At 34.9% G+C, this 22,873-nt stretch overlaps 2 protein-coding genes across 2 annotated transcripts in view; one reads left to right on the plus strand and one right to left on the minus strand.

The window, feature by feature from the left end:
• The window catches only part of LOC115208765, a 29,037-nt gene extending 11,823 nt beyond the window's left edge, over positions 1–17,214 (plus strand). Inside the window, exons 2-3 of the mRNA XM_029777083.2 lie at positions 3,962–12,109; positions 16,927–17,214. Of these exons, the coding sequence (XP_029632943.1) occupies positions 4,573–12,109; positions 16,927–16,958 (7,569 nt within the window). The 5' untranslated portion in view covers positions 3,962–4,572 and the 3' untranslated portion in view covers positions 16,959–17,214. The remainder of the gene's footprint in view (positions 1–3,961; positions 12,110–16,926) is intronic.
• Positions 17,215–20,458: 3,244 nt separating this feature from the next.
• On the minus strand, positions 20,459–21,016 carry LOC115225495. Its single transcript, XM_029796453.1, has one exon. It carries the CDS (start codon positions 21,014–21,016, stop codon positions 20,459–20,461), a length of 558 nt encoding a protein of 185 aa, XP_029652313.1.
• Between the last annotated feature and the right edge of the window lie 1,857 nt (positions 21,017–22,873).

A 22,873-nucleotide genomic window follows, 5' to 3' on the forward strand; every position in this document is an offset into this window, starting at 1 on the left:
GATTTGACTATAATCTCTTTTCTTTCTTATATGCAAATTTGATACCAGTTTTCTTTTTTTGCTTGTTTCCTTAGCAATTAAAAATAATAAAGAAATAACAAGAACAACAATTTTGTTTAACAAGATTGTTAAAGATATGTTAAAGATATTTATCAGGGTCTTTATATGTCTGGAGCACATCCCTATCAAAAAATCTACTGGTCATTATGCAAACAAGGCTAAAATAAAATAAAATCAACACAAAACACTACTCCCCCATCGACCACCACACATCAACTTATTATTTATGATATTAATTGTTATATTTCCTTTCTGTTTCTATTTGTTTATTTCTTTACATGTGTGTTCATTTTTTCGTTTCCTTCAGTTTCCCTTCCATCTCATTTGTTCTTTTTCCGGTAAAACTCTTTTTCGAATTTTGTTTCTTCATTTCTCACAGATATATATGACTATTTCACTCTGTTTTTCTCAGGACCCTTATAACATTTTCCTATTCTCCCCTCACCCCTTCCTTTTTAATACTCCCAGAAATATAAATAACAAAAAAAAAAAGCCCCCAAAATTGTCTAAAGTGTAATTTATTCCCAGATTAGAAAAGAAAGAAAAAAGATATTTTTCTTCTTTTAAATACAATTAAAATGAAAAATAAAACCCACACTCATCTCAAATTAAATTATAAAATAAAAATCTGATTATCAGTAACAACAATAACAACAAACAGTGTAGTGAAAAAGTGGCCAGAAACCAGGGCTCCCAAAATGTACTGCTACCCTGTTTTTCTTCTTTTCCAAATGTAGGTCAGAGATGGAAGTTGTCATAATGCTTAGCTCATGTGGCCCCTTGGGAGTTTTTTGTGGGTTGCCAAGTCTTATACACTAGCCCCTTTTAGCACTATCAATAAGATTCTCTGTGATTTTATCCCCCACTTTCTCATTCCCAGTTTTAACTACTTCTGTGCTATTTCAGGGTGGCTGGATGGCAAATTAAATAAATAAAATAGGACTGGCAAAAATGGGCCCATTGAGGTGATTGAGTTGGTTGACACCTCACACTTGCAATGTCTTCTTTAAGTCTCTTTGATAAAGAAAAAAAAAAGAAAAAGAAAAAACAACAACAAACCTTTGCTTTTACTCTATAGTTCTCAACTATATTTTTAAACAAAGTCTCTCGATTAAATAACGAACCTTATTGCTATCATTATAGTACCAGCAAATCTAAATATACTGAAGACCAAATCTTGTTTTGCAAAAATCAAATCTGAGCCACTACTACTGCTGCAGTTGCTGCTGCTGCTGCTAATAATAATAATAATAATAATAATAATAATTATGGTTTCAAGTTTTGGCACAAAGCCAGCAATTTTGGAAGAGGGGTTAAGTTGATAACATTGATCCCATTGATAACATTGATCCATTGATTCACTGATACTTAATTTATTGACCCCAAAAGGATGAAAGGCATAGGTGGGATTTGAACTCACAAGATGGATGAAATGCCATTATGCATTTTGCTTGTCATGGTAACAATTCTGTCAGCTGCTGCTGCTGCTGCTGCTGCTGCTTCTTCTTCTTCTTCTTCTTCTTCTTCTTCTTCTTCTTCTTCTTCTTCTCTTCTTCTTCTCCTCCTCCTCCTCCTCCTCCTCCTCCTCCAATAATAATAATAATGATAATAATAATGGTTTCCAAAGAAGGCATAAGGCCAGCAGTTTTGTGAGGAGGGTGATTGTTGATTATATCAACCCTAGTACTTGACAGGCAATTTATTTTATGAATTCCCGAGTGGTGAAACACTAAGTTGATCTCAGTGTGGTTTGAACCATGAATGCAAAGAGCTGGAGGGAATACCACAAGGCATTTTTCTGGTACTCTAATGGGTTCTACTGATTCTCTACCTTAATAACCATAATTATTGCTTGTTATGTAGGCACACGGCTAGACATTTGGGGGAAGGGCTTAGTCGATTACCCCAATTTTTGACTGGTATTATAATTCACTGAACCTGGTGGGATTTGAACTCAGAATGTAAAACTGGAAGAAATGCCGCTGAGCATTTTGTCCAGCATACTAATGCAAAAAGAGAAAATATTTATTCTAATTGTTTCTAGCATAGACATAAGGCTTGAAATTTCTTGCAAATGTTTGAATTTGCAAAGCTAAATGAGATGTGCTAATGTCTGTACATGTATGTATGCAGGCACATATGTATGGGTGTGGGTGTGTGTGTGTGTGTGTGTGTGTGTTTGTGCATGCACAGGCCTGTATATGTAGATGTGTGAGTACATGCATGCATGTATGTATATGTATGTATATCCAGAAACAATTTTTTTCTCTGTTTTCTTTCTTCATTTCTTTCTGTCGAAGAACAGGCTTGAGATGTCAAAGAGTTTTCCATTTTTCCTTAGTGTCAAATTAATATACTTTGTTTGTTTTTCCTTCACTTGTCTCTGTCTTTTCTTTTTTGTACATTTGAACCGTATGTATATATGTGTGTGTGTATATATATATATATATATATATGTGGAGGCACAATGGCCCAGTGGTTAGGGTAGCGGACTCGCGGTCGGCGGATCGCGGTTTCGATTCCCAGACCGGGCGTTGTGTGTGTTTATTGAGCGAAAACACCTAAAAAGCTCCATGAGGCTCCGGCAGTGGGTGGTGATCCCTGCTGTACTCTTTCACCACTGTTTCTCCCACTCTTTCCTCTGTTAGCCTGCTTGCTTAGCCAGCGGGGTGGCGTCATTCAAAGGCTAAAACAATGCGAACGCATTGTGACCAGCGATGTGTAACAACATCTGATGGTCTGGTCGGTCACATAATCACGTGATATATATATATATGGAGTAGATAAGATCCAGGCTACATATGTTTCATAGCAAGCAGAATCTTGCAAGTGGTAAATATCCAGGTGATGTGTATACCACAGACTACTCATCAGGTCAAGGATATCTTGATTAAATGAAAGTTTACATTGTCACAAGAAGGTACATGTTAAAACATAGAAAATTTAAATTATACCGTGAAATATAAAAAGAACGTTTTTAAGTTTATCGTACTGCAATAGGAAAAAGTCCACAACCTTCCATCTCAATAAACCATTATTGTCCCTGAAAGTTGTTTTTTTATATTTACTATGGATTGCTTGAAGCTAACTTTCTTCCCACACCTTGATCCTTTCAGGGACAATAATGGTTTATTGAGATGGAAGGTTGTGGACTTTTCCTATTGCAGTACGATAAACTGAAAAACGCTCTTTTTATATTTCACGGTATAATTTGAATCTTCTATGTTTTAACTTGTACCTTCTTGTGACAATGTAAACTTTCATTTAATCAAGATATCCTTGACCTGATGAGTAGCCTGTGGTATACACATCACCTGGATATTTACCACTTGCAAGATTCTGCTTGCTATGAAACATATGTAGCCTGGATCTTATCTACTCCATTCTGTAACTCTTGTGTGTGTATGTGTGTATATATACATATATAAATTTTATTTCGTAATGAGATAAAAAACCAAGGCTGTGTAGATTTTAGGACATTTATATATAGAAGGTCTTACAGCTGTTTCCAGGATATTTATTATATCCCTTCATCGGAGATGATGTGAGAGAATAGTTAAGAAATAGCTAATTTAGATAAGATATAAAATAGAGGGTGAGGTGGAGGAAATAAAAGAAAATAGGTGTGAGATATGTAAGGATATTGCATTTGTAGATCCATTTTTTTAGGCAGAATGGTATACATATAATATTCCAGTACCTTATGAGTAAAATCCAATAGAATTTAAAATTGGTCATTGCAATACGTGATTGTAATTAACTGCAGATGATAAGATTTTTAGTATAATTAATCTACAGAGGTTAGAAAAAAATGAAAAAAAAAATGTTAAAACTCTTCAAAAAGAGAAAATTCATTTATTATGCATTTGCTATACCAAAGTTTTTTTTTATTCTCTTTCAGGTTCCCATGTTGGTTATGGCAATGGATTTTATCATTTGATGTTTGGAGAATTTCTTAAAGAATCAGTTCCCCTCTGAAGTCCTGATGATAAAACAGGTGTATATGTACTCGTATGTATATGTGGTCTCTACAGTTCCCATGGAGTTACAATGGTCACTTGAATCTCTTACTCTTTTTCGCGACTCGTTTTTTCTCAACAAAAAATATTGTTGAGATTGTTGCTGGCAACATATTACCATAGAAATTTGAGATTATATTTGTCAGCTAGTAGCACAAAAAAAAAGAAAAAAAGAAAGAAAGAGAGAGAGAGAGAGAGAGAGAAGAAAAATAACAAAAAACAAAACAAAAATAAAAAAAAAGCATTTATTTATTTATTTATATATTGATCCTAAATCACCAATTTTTATGTTACTCCTATTTATTTATTTATTGATGTGATCAACAATGGTTGTAGTTTAAGAGTTATTCCTGTGAAATGCTCACGACAACTTGCTAAAGAAAAAAATTATTTATTTATTTATGATTCTTTTTCTCCAAAATATATTTTGGAACTAGATGTTTCTCTTTATAATTTAAATTGTTTTAAATGAATGAAATGAAATGGTATAAAAATGGCATCTTCTCCCAAGAAAAAGGTCTCCTTCAGAGCAGGTGAATCTCCTCGTTTGTACAAATGTACGTTTTGTACCAAGACGTTTAATGTCCATGGAAATTTGATTAAACACACACGTACACATACTGGTGAAAGACCATTCAGGTGCTATATCTGTGAAAAAGCTTTTGCTAATCCTAGCAACCTCACACGTCATAAACGCTTACACACAGGGGACAGGCCATATATATGTACGTTTTGCCAGAAGACTTTTCGTGCATCATCAAATCTAAGGGAACACCTGAAAAGCCATCTTGGGGATTCAACTTTTACCTGCCAACATTGTGAAAGCTCGTTTACTGTTTTTGCTGAGTATAGTTTACACATGGAGGAACATTTTGAAACAGCTTCTCGTCTGCTCTTTGGTAGCTCTACAATGGCACTATCTTCTGCAGTATCTCAGAACACTTTTGAGAAAAAAGAGAAGAGAAATAAGACATTGAAAGAGTCTTCCTCATTAAGTTACGTTTCCCCTGAGGGTGTCCAAGAAAAGAGTTCATCAAATTTGAAGAGTAATCATGTGGAAAGGAACTTGGAAAAAGGTGATTGCAAGATGCAATTAGATTTAGTTATTCCAGAAGATTCCAACTTACTGAATTCTCAAAAAGATTTACTTTTTAGTGTTGAAAGTAGCCAGAACAACACCAGTTGTTCTGATGTGTCTCTTCTTTCATCTTCTAGTTATCAAGATATGGAGGTAAAAACTAATGCAAATCTTCAATATTCAGAAGAAAAAGATCTCATCACTAAAGTGCCTGTTTCCAAAGAAGGCATGGAAATGGTAAACTATCTCTCAGAAAGCTTTAATGAATACAAGGCTGGTACTTGTATTGATATTGTAGATCTTAATAAAGAACCTCAGATTCGACAGCCACCTACATTGTCTGAGATAGATTATCAGACTGTTGGTTCCAGTAAAACTAACTTGTTGACTGGTAGATCAAAAGGAAAACAGTGGAATTTTTGCTCAACTGAAGAGGATCAGTCAGCTTTGGATATTTCTAAGAAAGATCTGGAAAATCTGTCAGAAAATGTAAATTCTGGATATTGCCTTGATTTCAGGGATGAATCAACATGTACATTAGATGAGCTTTCACACAAATTAACACAGTGTTTCTACTGCCAGAGAATATTCAGTTCTGATGATCAAGTTAAAGACTGTGATGATTCCTCTAAAGATCATCCATGTTGTGGAACATGTAATAAGACTCAAACAGGCAGTGCTTGGTTGTTGTCAAATTCTACCAGTGTCAAGAAATCATTCAAATGTTTGTTTTGTCAGAATGAATTTACTGATTCAATTGAACTTAATCAGCACTCTTGTATCATGGATGTTAATGATAAAAGATACAATCAATATTTCAAGAATTCAAAATCAACAACAGATTGTTTTGCAAAAGACAGTATAAAAACTTCAACTAGTTTTATTGATTCTTGTTTTGAAAAGGTTTTGCTTGAAAATCAAATGGATAATGCTCTAAGTTCAAAGGATATCCAGTTAGATAATGTACTGAACATCAGTACAGTTCAGATGGATAACATTCACGGTGGCAAGAACAGCCAGTTAGGAATTGTTCAGAACTGTAAAAACAGCCAGTTGGATAGTACTGATGGCTCAAATGATATCCAATTAGATAGCATACAAAGCTCAATTTTGGATAACTTTAGGGATATCCAACATTTGAATGCACTGAGTGAGTCAAATAAGCACTCAGAATCATCTGTTAAAGATTTGTCTGCATCAGAGAACTTCTATAGTTTGATTAAAAAAGGTAACATGCTTGAGGAAAGACTTCACAGTACTGCCACAAAATATTTGAAAGAAACAGTAAATTCTCCAAAATCAGGTGAGGATAGTGATAAAGATTCTGATGATGTAATCATTGTTAATGACATGTTGCAAACATTATCAAACAATGAAAAGATTATTCAAGACAAGGATAACAGTAGTGGTTTTATTTTTGATAGGGTACACTCCCCGGCTCAGAATCTTAACTATGACAGCATACTTTTATACAAATCTTCCAAAAATTTAAATTCCCATGCTGAAATTCAGGGTAGTGAAAATAATTTAACTAATTTTACCTCAACTCAAATCTCTGGCAAGAAACAGAAAGAAACATTAAATAAGAAAAATAAATTGAGTATTACTAGTTTAGTAAAGAATGTTAGCACTAAACATGACAAGAAATTAAAAACAGAATCTGTATCACACCCAAAAATTCACAAGTGCCGCTATTGTGATAAAGTCTTTACTGTTCATGGGAACTTGATCAAACACATACGTATCCATACAGGAGAAAAACCATTCCAATGTGCACTTTGTACTGCGGCCTTCGCTAACCCAAGTAATTTAACTCGTCATGTACGAATACATACAGGAGAAAAACCTTACAAGTGTACTTATTGTGACAGGAGTTTCCGAGACTCCTCAAGCTTAATGAGCCATCATCAAACCCATCTAAAATATCCACTGAAAAATTTTTCTCGCAATAAGAAACCTTCCAAAAATGCTTCTGCAAAACCTAGCCCGAAAATTAATCATAAACAGAAAAAAAATGTTGATGAGAAAATTGAAAAGACTCTTTCATCTTCAAAAGTTAATTTTGATAGCAATAATGCCAAATTATTCTGGCCTCAAGAATTGTCTTCGATGCATACGAAAGGAAATGATGGTTTGAACAAGCGGAGGAAAAACAACCAGTTAGAAACTGTTGATTTAGATTCTTTTAGTGATGCTGAAAGTAATGAAAGAGAAGTAGCTGCTGGTTCTGATAAACTAATACCAGATAAAATTAAAATGTACAAAAGTAATAATAGTAGTAGTAGTACTACTACTACTATTACTACAAATGTAACAACTGCTACTGCTGGTGGTAATGAAAATTCAGTAAAGCTTAATGGGTCCCAAAGACCAGGTGGTCTTAGTACGAGACTTAATAATTATTCTCCTATTTTAATTGAATGTCACTCAGAAACTACTGAAGATTTGAAGAATGGAAATGGTAACAATTCAAATGGCTTCAAAGCTGATGAAATTCTTAAGCAGTCAGACTTCAATGGTTCTACCAAAATTATCAATTCAACTAGTTTAGATGCTGCAGACAAGAAAAAATGTTCGAGAGCTCAAAATAATAGTGTGGTTCTAAAATCCACAGATCTCAATGGTGATAAAAATGTAAAATCTAAAGGACGTCGGTTACACACTTGTATTTACTGTAGCAAAAGCTTCACAGTCCATAGTAATCTTATCAAGCATATACGCATACATACTGGTGAGAAACCATTTAAATGCCAGCTCTGCGAAAAGGCTTTTGCAAATCCAAGCAACATGACTCGTCATCTCCGAGTTCATACAATAGAACCTTCTTATAAATGTACAGCATGTCCTCGTACATTCCGTGCACCAAACAATTTGAAAGTACATATGAGTCTTCATACACAATCAAGTACTGTACAGAAAGTTTGTTTCATTTGTCAAGCAGTGTATGCTCGGAAAAAAGAACTGGTAAATCATTTAAAAATTCATACTACAATGGAAAACACAGACTATTCTAATGATTATAATTCTGATTCAAACGAATGCCTGAGTATATCCTTACCATCTCCACAAACCTCAAATCCTCAGAGCATTCAATTTCCTTTTATTAAACAAGGATTCATGCAGAAAACTCAGTCAGGTTGTAATTCTTCCCAGCATGATGGTGTCGTTGAGGTTTCTAAAGTTAATGTGGCTTCAAATAGCCTTGATTTAGCCAGTCTAAACCTAAAAAATATACCAAGTAATAAATCAAGCTCTAAATTATCAGGTCCCTCTGTGAAACTACATAATTCTGATTCTTTAGAGGTAAATCCAATGGTTAAGAAGGTCTTTTCTGAAGGTTTTCCCCAAAGCGATGAATTCTGTGAGCTTCCTGAAAATTTAAATGAATCAGATGCTGAAAATGAACATTTTCTCTCTCAAAGTCCCAGACCAGGTTTGACAGTGATGGATTCAAATGATAATTCTAAAGCAAGCTATTCTGATGTTTGTGTTGAAAATGTTGATGATGAGGAATCTAAACTATATAATGAGAGCCCTGTAAAGCTGTCCAAATCTGAGCAGGTTATACTGATTGAAGAGAGATTTTCCAAGGAAGATTTCTTAACTTTACCTTATGGAAATTCTCATATTGAAGTTGAAAATGTAAGTAGCAATTGCAATTCACCTTATAAAAGTGAAGAAATCAATGTAAACATTCAATCACTATCTTCAGAGAATGAAATGCATAATAGTTCCGACTTTGAGATGAAATCCACAAAACGTAAAGCTACTAAACGAAAGACTCATCGTAAACAGCATAGTTGTAAATTTTGTGGCAGAGGTTTCCCTTCTCGATGCAACTTAATTAAACACATACGAACACATACCGGAGAAAAACCTTTTAGATGCAAGTGCTGTCGAGCTTCCTTTGCTAATCCCAGCAATTTAACCAGACATGTTAGAACACATACGGGGGAAAAACCTTACCCATGTCCTCATTGTCCTAAATCATTTCGAGCATCATCAACACTTAAACATCATATATATACACATGCTAAATGTAATTCATACAAATGTCGCTTTTGTTCAAAAGTATATTCCATTTTTAGTAAATTCAAACTGCATCTTTTAACTCACTCTAAATCTTCTGCCAAATCCAAATGTATTGTTGAAGATCATTCCATACCTTCTCAAGCATTTCTACCTCCAGTTTCAAAATCTGTAGATAAAAAAATACCAAAAAAAATACCAGAAAATGCCTCGGATCCTTCTGAAAGCTCTCACCATATCAATAGATATCTGCTTGATCAAGAACTGCAACCATCTCAAGCTAGTTTTATCAAGAATGAAGAAGTATTAGGGTTTAAAAATAGTAAAGAGATAGCTTTCTCTGATGAAGTTGAAATCAGTGCAGCTCACAATGATTTATCAAAAAACAGCTTAGATCATTATTCTTTCTTCTCAGAAAATGCAGTTTCTTCTTATGCAGGCAAAAGAACTGGGGCCAAAAAACAGAAGCGCAGAGCAAAAACAAATAGCATTGAACTCAATGAAGCTGAGAATCGAAGTTCTTTCTGGTCTCAGTTTCCAAGTGAAACTTCTACACCTCGTAAAAGGAAAGCAATTCACAAGTGTAATTATTGTGAGAAAGCCTTCACAGTGTCTAGTAATTTACGGAAACATGTACGCACTCACACAGGAGAAAAGCCATTCATGTGTAGGTTTTGTTCCAGACCTTTTGCTAATCCTAGTAATCTTATTCGACATGAACGCATCCATACAGGTGAAAAACCCTACATATGCAATTTTTGTCCACAACATTTTGCTGCATCTAGCAGTCTAAAAGAACATATAAAGAGACACACAGCAGTATCAGGAAATGACGATTCTCTCCTTTTAGCTGACATTGACATACCAACTTCTTATGGCAGGAAACAGAGTGCTGTAAGTGTTGTAACAGAAAATGATCTGCTCCATGACAAGACTGCTGAACTCAGTGCCAATATTAAATATGAAAACGATTATTCTGAATCAGAGCAAGAGATTATAGATGATTGTTTAAATGTAAACACATGTGCTTTAGAGTCGACAGAATGTTCTTCAGCCGAAACAGAGAAGAATAAGGAAAGCCCTAATATTATACATAGCGTACTCAATCCTTTGACTGTTGTCAGTGACAATAATTTAGCTATAGAAAATATTAAACAGGTGAGATATAAAGATGGACAGATTAATGGAGAAAACCTTGCCGGAGATGTGTCATCAGTGTCTTTGACTCTTCACCAGGGATTAAAAGACACTGAGAAAAGCATAAAATTTGAGGAAGAGCAGGAAAACTCTTCTTGCCATCCTGATAAGGGATCTAAGAATTTGTCCAATGTTAATGACAATTCAGATATTTCCAATTCTGATTGCATTATTACATCTATGGATGCTTATAGTGATGGTCCATCTGGAATGGCTGACAGGAATTTTGCAGACAGCTTTCATAATAATAGTAATACTAATAATAACAATCGTAATAAGACTGTTCCACTTCAAAACTCATCATCACAAAAATCCTGTTCAGAAGAATTATACATTTGTAAATATGGATGCAAGACATTTGGTACTTTTAAAGAACTTATTTCACATTTACAATCCCATTGTGAAATGAAAGATACACAGGCTGATTTTGGTGAAGAAGAAGACATGAATCGTGTAGATTCATTAGAAGAGAATACAGAAAACTCTAAGGGGGATAGTCAAGTGTTGAAGTTGTTTTTATGTGAATATGGGTGTGGTACATATTTTACAGTTGATGAGCTACGGCGTCACTCACTTGAAGTTCATAACAAACCTGCAACAATAAAGAACCAGGAAGATAGATTTGATTCAGAATCATGTGGCAGCAACAATTCAATCTTGAAAGTTAAAAGCCCTTATAAATGTTCATATTGTACAAAAGTATTCTCAATACGAAGCCAGCTAACAAAACATATTCGAATTCATACAGGAGAAACCCCCCACTGTTGCCACTATTGTGGTGCTGGCTTTGCTAATCCAAGCAATCTGACACGTCACATTAGAACTCATACTGGAGAGAAACCATATAGTTGTCCATCATGTAAAAAGGCTTTTGGAAGTTCAAGTAACATGAAGGAACACATGAAAACACATTCCAAACTTTCTTTATATAATTGTAAATTTTGTCCTCAGAAATTTTCTTTGTTTCAGAGCTTTCAACAGCATATGAAATGCCATAGTAATGTCAATGAATTAACTGATGATGATGACAATGATGCAGATAATAATAATAATAATGATGATGATGATGATGATGATGACGGTGGCAATGGCGGCGACGATGACGATGATGATGAGAAGCACCTTAACACACAGACTGTTATCTATGTAGAAGAACTAGATAATATAAACGAACAGTTAGCTGATGAGTCTGCTATTGTTGCTTCTAATATTTTGAATTTAGAGCAGCAAAAGGAAAGTACTGAGGGGAATTATCAAGTGCCAACCGCAGAAAATATGAATCTTCAATCAAAAGAAATATGTTACTTTGGAGACCTTGAAGACGAACTTAAAAATCTTGATGCTCCCATTTACACACATAAAAAACCTAACAGTTCCCGGCATCGTAAAAGGTCAAATAAATCGGAAGACCATATAATAAATCTAGTAGACTTTTCTTTGTCAGATTATGCAGATGGCAGCAAAGAATCTCCAACATCCAGCAAGAGTCAGTCTCACCAAGACAGAAAATATACTCGCAACGCTCCCCCAAAACGGACCCACATTACAAAAGCACGTTCCTTACCTCCTTATGTATGTAAATACTGTCAAAAACTGTTCACCATTCGCAGTAATTTGATAAAACATATACGTACACATACAGGTGAGAGGCCCTTCAAATGCCACTTGTGTGAAGCAGCTTTTGCTAACCCAAGCAATTTGACTCGACATGTTCGTACACACACAGGTGAGAAGCCTTACCTTTGTCTATGCTGTTCAAAAACCTTTAGAGCTTCATCTAATCTCAAAGTTCATCTTAGAGTTCATTGTAGTTAAATGTTAAGCCTCACTCATCTTTATGGTTCTGTTACCATATAAAATAATGTTAGAAGCTTCAAACCTTTTATATTTAAAAAGATCTTTTTCATGTCATGTTTAAGCTAATTTAATGGAAATCACACACGCACACACATATATATATGAAGGGGTACTGAAAAGTTCCTTTAAGGGTCTTGCAAAAGGCCTAGTTGGAGGCCCAGCCTTCTGAGTTCTTTCGTAGGACTTAGAAAAACTGAAGGATCACTGCAATAAGTGTGTGAATCTGAGAGGGGAATATGTTGAATAAAAGCATAATTAACTGATCCTCCTGTATTTCTTTTTACCCAAAGCCAGGAACATTTTAGCACCCATTATATATATATATATATATATGAAAATGAAATGTAGCTATGAGTATAAGGGACTAGACTACAGACTACATAGTTTTGTGTTCAAACCTTGTAGCCTTTGAGTTGTGCCAACAGGCAAAGCATCTGACACAACTTTCCTATTCTACAGTTGAGTTGATAGTTAGCTAGGGTATGCAGCTGGATGAGCAAGTGCTCTAACTGTATTGAAAAATGTCCATATTTGTCTTTTTTAAAAAATAATAACAAACTATTTATGGTAATTGGTTGGAAATGTTAAAAATGTATATATTTATGTACTGTTCTTAAGAAAAAAAAAAAAGAAGTGGAAAATTTGTAAATACAATTTTGTGAAAATTCTTCAGTCGTATTCATGTCAACAAAACATAAAATGTATGATATTTTTGGTGGACATGATTTTTACACTAGGATTTTTAAAAATGCAAAAGAGAAAAGGAAAAAAAAATGAACTCCAAAGAAAATAGAGAGAAGGAGAGAGATAGAAAGGGAAAGAGAGAGAACTGATATAGTGTGTGATTATTTTAAATCTGGCATATTTGTCACTTTGTAAAGTTCCAATTAAACATGTAACTTTTGAAGAAAAATTCCATTTCATTACTTAGAGTTTGTATTATGTTTCTCTCATGTGAAATTAACTGTAATTTGATGATTTAATACCATCATTTAACATGAACTTATTTAACTGTTCGTCTGATAGGACTGGATGAATGACAAGTATTTGGAGGAAGTTAGTATAATAATGCAACACTGTCTTGATTTTTTAATGACAGATAACGTGAATATATATAAATCATCATCATTACCATAGTTGTTCTGATATGTCCATTTTTATCATGCTGGCATGGGTTGACTAAGTCTGTTCCAGCACAGCTTCTAGCCACTATTTTTTTTATCATCTGATAATACAGTCAACAACAGAACTCTTCTCTAATTTTTGTTGTTGTGGATATTATGTTGACATTATTTTTATAGCTGGATACACTTCCTGTCAGCAGTTATATATATGCACACACACACATTTATATATATATATATGCATATATTTATATATATGCATATATATACATATGCATGTATATAAATACACATATGCATATGCATCCATATATATATCCATATATATCCATATATATATGCATATATATCTATATCTATATATATATATATATATATATATATATATGCATATATATATATATAGTAATACAAAATAATATATTTTTGTACAGATCTTTTTAAAGCAAAGATATTTGTGTGGAAACATTAATGTTACATTGAAAAGTTTTCAATGCTTGGCAGATGTGTCCAGTGTAGATTGTGTTTCAAAAACATCTGTTTATTATATTATTTTTATAGTTACATGGATAATACTTCAGGGCTGATAGTTCACTAGCAATTTCGCATAAAGATGAGCTAATTTTCAAAATTAGGAGATAACAGCTACTTAACTCGAAAATAATAAGGAAGCAAAAATAATCTGTACCATAGTGCTGAATGTATAATTTTTAAAGCTGTTATCAGAAGAGGAAGGGCAGTCTTCATAACTACTTTTTCAGTGGCCCTAAAATTGATGAAAGGAAAGGAACAAGTTATCTTAAATTATTATGTTACCATATTTCCACTGAAATATATTGTTTTCCAATTAATTTTGAAAACATTGAAGAATTAGTATAATTACTTTGCCTTTATTAAGCTGGTATTTGGAATGAAAATTTAGGTGGGATTTTGATGAAGGTTTTTAAATTGGATCCCTTTTAAACAGAAAGTTTATATCATAGAATTAGGGATGGACTTAGGTAGGTTGATATCAAAAGGGTTAAATGCGGACCTAGCCCATATCCTTTGAAAAGAATGGCCTTCACTAAAGGCACACAAAAGCTAGGTGATGGTGTTAAACCAAGTGATGGAGTAAGCCTACCACCCAATGTTAGGGATCTTTATAGTTAAATGATAAGGTAGTGGCCATACTTAATTTATTAGAAAGGAATATACTGGGGAATCTATGTTTTTGTAAGTGTGAACAGTACTTTGCATAAAATGTGATGTGAAATTTTATGATGACTGAAAATGAGACAAAAAAAAAAAATTGAAGTTTCATAATACGATAGGCAGGTGCAACAAAGTTTTGCTGAAAAACTTCTGTAAAGTGTAGTGAGTCAAGAGTTGGCTGTTTAGCTCCAAGTTAGCCCTGATCAAGCAGTCCTGTGATCAAAGTTATTCCAAGTGTGAGCATCACACTTATTTAGAGGTATGTAGGACAACATTTCTAATGTGTCCTTCCCTAATTCATAATAGTATAATGTGATTTGAGGGAGATTTGGCTGCTAATTTTAGCAGGTTGAGTGATCATGTAAAAACTCTCTTGTTGGTTCATATGCCAAACATAATTTACCTCATAGAGCGGTTAGAGTATGAATAGAGGGACAGAAATAGGTGTCTTGCATAAAGGAGATACATGGCTACCTCAGTAAGAGAGTGAGAGAGAGAGAGAGAGAGAAAGAGAGGGGAGAGAAGATATTTTCTATTACTGATTTTTTTTGACACCCTCTCTGATTCAATGCCTCTCCCCCATTTTTAATGTACATATACATGGTATCAAAAAGTTTCTGGAGTAGTTCTGTAGAGCACCAACTCGATGGCAGCACATGGTTGTGTGTGCAGTGAGAGCTAACTGTGACCTTCATGAAGCAGTGTGCCAGGTGACATTGCTATGTTTACTTTGCAAGTTGTGAAATTTACGTTTTCATGATTTTGTCATGGACACGAACAAAGAGCCAACATGAAATTTTATGCTAAACTTTGGAAGTCTGCTACAGAGACATTGAACATGCTATAGCAACAAGGCAATGGGTTATGTGCAATGTTTTGAGTGGCACAGTTGCTTCTAAAGCAGAAGAACTAACCTAGAAGACGGTGAGTGATTTGGAAGACTTGTCATGAGTGTCAGTCCTGGAAATGTATTGTGTATCAAGAATTCATCTCCCAGGGCCAGACTGTCAATTGAGCATTCTATGTGATGTTTTGAAGTGTTTGATATTTGGCAAAAGTGATCGGGTTTGTGGAGCATGAAGTATTGGATTCTTCATGACGACAATGTACCCTATCACTGAGCTCGCTCCACTTGTGAGTTTCTTGTCAAAGACAATTTGGTATTGCTTCAACACCCATCCTATTTGCCAGAGTTAGCACCTGTGGACTTCCGTCTCTTTGCCAAGATGAAAATGTAGTTCAAAGGTCACCGTTTTTACACCATTGTCAAGACCCAGTGCGAATTGCCGAAGGTCGTCGACTCGCTCACAGAAAACAACTTCCCGGCTGGATTTCAAAAGTGGTAGAAATGCTGGGACCGGTGTATTGTTGAGCAAGGTGACTATTCCAAAGGAGATGATGCTAAAACTTAGGTAAATAAGCTATTTTTGATTAAACATAACTAGTCCGGGAAATTTTTGATACCATCTTGTAATATCAGGCCAGAATAATTTAGTTCTGAGCACTAGCTTGCCATGGATGACTAACTAGAGCACTACCCAACTATAAGTAGATATTTGATGCATCACTGCTTGTTCTTAGTTATTGACCCAACATGTGGGTTTGACCTTAAACTCAGGTACTTATTCTTTGTCTTTCATATAAGTCCCTGTAGTCCCCTTCACCCTCAATATCTGTCTTTCCCACCCATATCATAGTACTGACAGCTTTCAGAAGCACTGATCTGCATTATCTGATGTCTTTCCTTTTTTTTTCCAATGGTGGTAAGGTGTTATTTTACAGGATATTCGATTGTGTTTTAAGATAGTAACCTGATCTGGATATTTCAGTATGCAGATGCAGTAAAGCTTTGTGGACTGAAAGTAGAAGGGTTTTTTTTTTGTGTCAGCCAGAATACAAATGAAGTCATTGTGAGTGACAAATTTACTGATGTTGCCCTACCACTAGCCCAAATCTGAATGAATCAAGATACCCCATCCATAATTCATACACACACAAATATTTTTTCTTTATTATTTATTTGTAACTTTCTGCCATTTTAAACCCCACTTATAACAAGCAACTCTCTCTTCACAAATGGTTTCTCCCTTGATAAAAACAGCCTTGAAAATGTGTGTGATTGCAGGTTTTTAAAAATATTTGTATTTTATTCATGAGAGCTTGGGTCTATAAGTCGACGGTTATCTATATAATGTAGCTTGTTGTGGTAAATACTTATAAATATTTATTGAGAAAAGGGGTACTTTGATTGACAATGATCTACAATGTCCAGTGATGGACTAAAACTAGATGCATAACAATATTTAATTTTGTCCTTTGTTATATGTTCAAATCCTCTTGTGGTCAACTTTGTTTTTCATCCTCCCAGGTGTCAATAAAACAACTACGAAGTACAACTGAAGTCGATTCCATCAAGTATTCATCAACTCAGCAAATATTTTTCTGCCGAATAAATGACAAACAACTACTCACAAAAAAAAAGAAAAATAAAGAAAAAAATGTAAATCGTAACAAGGGTAATAACTCTATAAAACCGAAAAAAAAAAAATACACACTCGCAAATTGAAATAAGGGAATTTGAGTAGTCTCCCTTTGAACGGTAATTTTTGTTTGTTTCTTCGTGGTGGTAATTTATAGTCTTCAATAGAAAAAAAAATGATATTTTTTACATTTAATAAATATTAAATATGATGAGGATGAAAATGTGAGAGAACCTGGAGGGACACTTTCTTTGTCCTGTTTTATATGTACTCTTTATATTTGCACGTTTCGCTTTGTTTCAATGTAAACATGTATTTGCAGTTGAGTCCTTGGCTAGCCAACAATAAATTTAATTTAAGAAAATATTTTATGTCAATATAAACCAGATGTGTCTGTCTTTAGTCATTGCTACATAAGCGTATTAATGTATTTTATGTTGGGAAATCATAATTGTCAAAAGATTTCGAATATGAAACACTGAAATTGTAAGGCAATTGCTGTTGTTGTTCTTGTCATTGTTTACTCATATTGTGAGCTCTGAATGACCAGTTCTATGATTTTAAGACGTTCCAGTCATGACTATCCTGTCTTATTTTTCAGTCAATGTATCTAGGGCCCTATTGAATATGTCCTTCTTGCAGGCCTGGAGAGTGAGATTTGTGGATATTTGGTTATTGTTTCTTGCATGTTGCTCAACCATGTAGTGGCTCCCCTGTTCAAGCAATGAAGTAATTGAGGTATGTTAGGGTTTCATAAAGAAAAGGAACATCTACTTTCTAGAGACAACTTTCAAGCAGTTCTTTGAATTTCAATGCTGGGCTCGATCAGCAGAATATCTGCCATTCTTGTGCTCACCATCCCATCATCATCATCATCATCATCATTTAACGTCCGCTTTCCATGCTAGCATGGGTTGGATGGTTCAACTGGGGTCTGGGAAGCCAGATGGCTGCACCAGGCCCAGTCTGATCTGGCAGTGTTTCTACAGCTGGATGCCCTTCCTAACGCCAACCACTCCATGAGTGTAGTGGTGCTTTTTACGTGCCCCATCTGTTTATATTTCAGATACTGTGTATCCTATATCTCCTCCAGTTTTTTTAAAAGGGCAGGTTGTAATCAAAAGGATTTTGTTATTTTTGGTAAGATTTGACACTGCATTTTCTGTTCATGCACATGTATTAAAGTTTGATTTGAGGAAGATTTGATAGCTAATTCTAGCTTTGTGATCACTCACAGAGTGGCTCCCTTTTTTGGCTAGTGAGTTAAGCTGTAGATATTTCTTCTCTTGAAGCACTTAAAATTTCTACTTTTAAACAAACGATGTACACTTGGCAGCAGTGAGTACCCTCACTATGATGACTTGGCCTAGAAACATACACTCCTTGTATAGAAATATATCTTTCTAAATCTTCATACACAACTGGTTGATGATGTTGTTTAGCATTCTCCTCCTAACTAGCTAGGATCCAATAAAGCTAAAATCAAAGTCAAAGGTATAACAGCAGCTGTGACTCTATTGGATTATGTTATTCAACATGTTCTTCCTCTTTTTTTTTAAGATGATAGGATGTGATTTGAAGGAGAATTGTCTGCTATTTCTTGGAGGGTGAGTGACTTCAGAGAGGCTTCTTCACATACTTGATCAGTTTAAGTTTGTTGACTCCTCTTATTTGTAATATCCTTTTATTTCTTTTCTTCCCCAAGGAAAATATCTGGTCAAATATTTTTTTCCCTGAATGAGATCTTACTTCAAAGGAAGGCTTGAAGGAAATTATCGAATGTTATTGCTTAGAATGCAGTACAAGAAAAATCCCAAAGTTTTTGTGCTAAAGTATTTTTAGCAATAGTAATTATTAGGGCAGAAATTTGATGGAAGGACACACTCGAATGTACCTGACCGGTTTTTTAGTTTACCAACCCTGAAAGTTTGAACAACAAAGTTGACCTTAGTAAAATCAGAATTCAGAATATAAAGATAAATTAAAATAGTAATAATGATAATAATAATAATGATTGTTTCTAACATAGTTACTAGGTCTCAAATTAGGTGAGAAGATATCGGTCAATTATATTGATCTCAGTATTTGATTGATATTTTATTTTATCAACATCAAAGGGATGAAAGGCAAAGTTGATCTCAAAAAGCAGGACTTGAACTCAGAATGTCAAGAGCCAAAATAAATACAGCAAGACATTTTCTCTGATACTCTAGTGATCAACCACCTAATAATAATAATAATAATAATTTCTACTATTGGCACAAGGCCTGAAGTTTTGGGGATGGGACTAGTCAATCACATTGACTCCAGAATTTCACTGGTACTTATTTTATTGATCCTGAAAGTATGAAAGGCAAAGTCGACCTCGGCAGTGTTTGAACTCGGATTGTAGCAACGGGTGAAATACCGCTAAGCATTTCATCCAGTGAGCTAACAACTCTGCCAGCTTGCCGCCATAATAATAATAATAATAATAATAATAATGTAATAACTAGCTGGACCCATGAAAAATTTATGGAAACATAAAAAATGTAAGCATCAGTAAACAGTGTACTGGTGCCATGAGAAATGTTTGCATATTATGACTGTCTGTCATTCTGAGTTCAAATTCTGCTGAGGTCAACTTTACTTTTTTCCTTTTGGGGTCAATAAATTAAGTACCAGTTGTGTACTGGGGTCGATCTAATCAACTGGCCCCCTCCTCACAAAAATTTCAGGCCTTGAAAAGTATATTGTGACTGTTACAGAATATAGAAAGTAAAGTAACACCAATGACTATATAATCCAACCAAAATATCTGTTACACAAACATAAACGGAATTACTATTTAACCTTAAAATACATCGTAGATATTCAAAGAACCTTCTTGGTTTAGTGGTACAGAACGTTATTTTGGTATTCTTTTATTTTTTTACTTGTTTCAGTCATTTAACGGTGGCCATACTGGAGCACTACCCTTTAGTCGAAGAAATTGACCCCTGGTCTTATTCCCTGTAAGCCTGGTGGTTATTCTATCAGTCTCTTCTGCTGAACAGCTAAATTACAGGGATGCAAACGCACCAACATCGGTTGTCAAGCAATGGTGGTGGTGGGACAAACACAGACACAAGCATACATACATACATACATACATACATACATACATACATATGATGGGCTTGGAGGTAGTGGTGATGCTGGCTGGTGCAATTTTGTGGTTGGCTAATATGCCGAGAGAGCTCCAGTGGGCCCCTAACTGGTTCTCCAATCTTAAAGGTGTAATGTGGTTGTGTAATGATGGAGTAGCTGGTGTGGTGGTGATGCTAGCTGGTGTGGTGGTCTTCCTCACAGTACTTCATGGTACACAATATTTTGTATGTCACACCACGTTTTTGGCCTTGTCTGTTTTCCCATTTGAGTGTCATAACTCTTTGATATTGTTCATAACTTGTGCTCTTGAAAATGCAACATATAATTGGCCATGAGAAAATACTGGTTGAGGCAAATGAATTCCAACATTTTTTCAAATGTTTGCCCTTGAGCCTTATTAATTGTCATTGAACATACAAGTTGAAGTGGAAACTGAAGTCTGTTTAGTGTGAATGGAATATTTGCATCACTTGAGCTTAGTTTAATTCTGGGAATTAGAACTGTACGACCTCTGTTGGAGCCTGTTACCAATGATTCCTCTACACAATGTGAATGAAGTCTTTGCACTTTCATGAAAATTCCATTACATGATCCTTGACTGATCGAAAGATTTCTTAGCAGCATTACAATAACCCCTACTTTTAAGTTGAGGTGATGAGGAGGCATACCGGATGGAGGGAGTGAGTTTATGAATTCAAATGGATAGTTCTGAACCTCATCTTCATCATTGCAGGACACTGAATCTGTGCTTAAGTACATTTTAAGTGCCTCTGATATAATATTAAGAACTTTTTCATTTATTGCAAGACAGTCAGGATTTTTAGGAGATAAAATTACTTGTTTTTCCATTTCTTCTGATGTGCAGTTGATGAAAATTTCTAGGTACAAATGTACAAATTGAAATGCAAAAGAACGAAATAATAAATGGATTTATGAATGAAAGTTTGATAATTGTGTTTATTTTCACCATGTGACACTTATTATTGCAAACATGTTTTAACTAACCTATACTATACACACACACACACACACAAATGCATTCATATATATATGTCTTGCATTGTAGCTGTAATTCAAAGGGGCCAGCCTTATCACATTCTGTGTGAGGCTGAATTTCCCTGAGAACTGCATGTTACACATGTCAGTGGAGCACTCGGCCATTTGTGAGTTAATTTTATCCTTGTGTGGTAATGAAAAGTGAAATTGACATCTGGTGTTTGCTGTGTGTATGTATCTATGTAAGAACTTTTCTTTGGATTTATGTATCTACTGTCTCTCTCACTTTCTTTCCCTTTCACTTCCATTGTGTCCCTCTTCTGTCCTGCTTTTGATTTAACAATGTGTATATGTATCTATGTATCTACTGCTCTTGCTATGTGATAAACATTTTAAAACACAAAATGAATGCTGTTACCACTCAATGTCTCTTTCACTCTCACTTTCTCTCACTCTCTTTCTTTCTCTTACATCCTCTCTGAAACTTTTAAAAACAAAACAAACTCTGTTGCCACTCATTGTCTCTTTCACTCTCTTTCTCTCTCACTCTCACTTTCTCTCTCTCTCTCTCTTACTTCCTCTCTGTCCTCCTCTCTCTTGCTTTGCCACTTCTTTGAAGTAAGTGTGACGCACACAACAGGTACGTACAAAAACAAAAAGTTAGCATATTAATATTATTGATAGTAGGTTGATAAATATGGAGACCTGTGAATTGAGATCGCTAAGATGTGGCAGCTATAAGAGTTAAACATAAAGGTTATCCCTATTGTCATCGGAGCATTAGGCCGAATACCACGCAATCTGAAAAAAAATCTGAAAACTTTAGTAATACTATTTAGGTATATTGCAAAACTCAGCATTACTTGGAACTGCATGCATTTTGTGTAAAGTACTGTCTGTTTGGGGTCCTTGTGACTTGACAAACAGTACAAACCCCCGGTAGGCACTATATCTTCAATCAACAACCTCATGATATTGTATACTGTGCAGCATCTATAATAATAATAATAATAATAATAATAATAATAGTCCTTTCTACTCTAGGCACAAAGCCTAAAAATTCGGGGAGTGGATAGTTGATCACTACTTACTTTATTAACCCTAAAAGGATGGAAAGCAAATTTTGGTACAAGGCTAGCAATTTCTGGGGAGTGGGTAAGATGATTTCATTGAGCCCCGTGATCAACTGATACTTATCTTATTGATCCCCTAAAAGATAAAAGGCAAAGTTGAGCTCGACAGATTTTTGAACTCAGAAAATAAAAGCAGGAGAAATGCTACCAAGTATTTTGTCTGGTGAATTAACAAATTCAGAATTTAAAGACAGGCAAAATACTAATATTCTTTTACTTGTTTCAGTCATTTGACTGTGGCCATGTTGGAGCACCACCTTTAGTCGAGCAAATTGACCCCAGGACTTATTCCTTGTAAGCCTAGTACTTATTCTATCGGTCTCTTTTGCTGAACCACTAAGTTATGCGGATGTAAACACACCAGCATCAGTTGTCAAGCGATGTTGGGGTGGGTGGGGGGAGACAAACACAGACACAAACATATACACACACACATATACACATATATATATATATATATACATATATATGACGGGCTTCCTTCAGTTTCTGTCTACCAAATCCACTCACAAGGCTTTGGTCGGCCCAAGGCTATAGTAGAAGACACTTGCCCAAGGTGCCACGCAGTGGGACTGAA

This window comes from Octopus sinensis, linkage group LG2, assembly GCF_006345805.1.
Source record: "Octopus sinensis linkage group LG2, ASM634580v1, whole genome shotgun sequence".
NCBI classification, from domain to species: domain Eukaryota; kingdom Metazoa; phylum Mollusca; class Cephalopoda; order Octopoda; family Octopodidae; genus Octopus; species Octopus sinensis.

Bases quoted from the DNA above. Each gene is read 5' to 3' on its own strand.
- LOC115225495 (XM_029796453.1), bottom strand. From the start codon at position 21,016: ATGGAAAAACAAGTAATTTTATCTCCTAAAAATCCTGACTGTCTTGCA.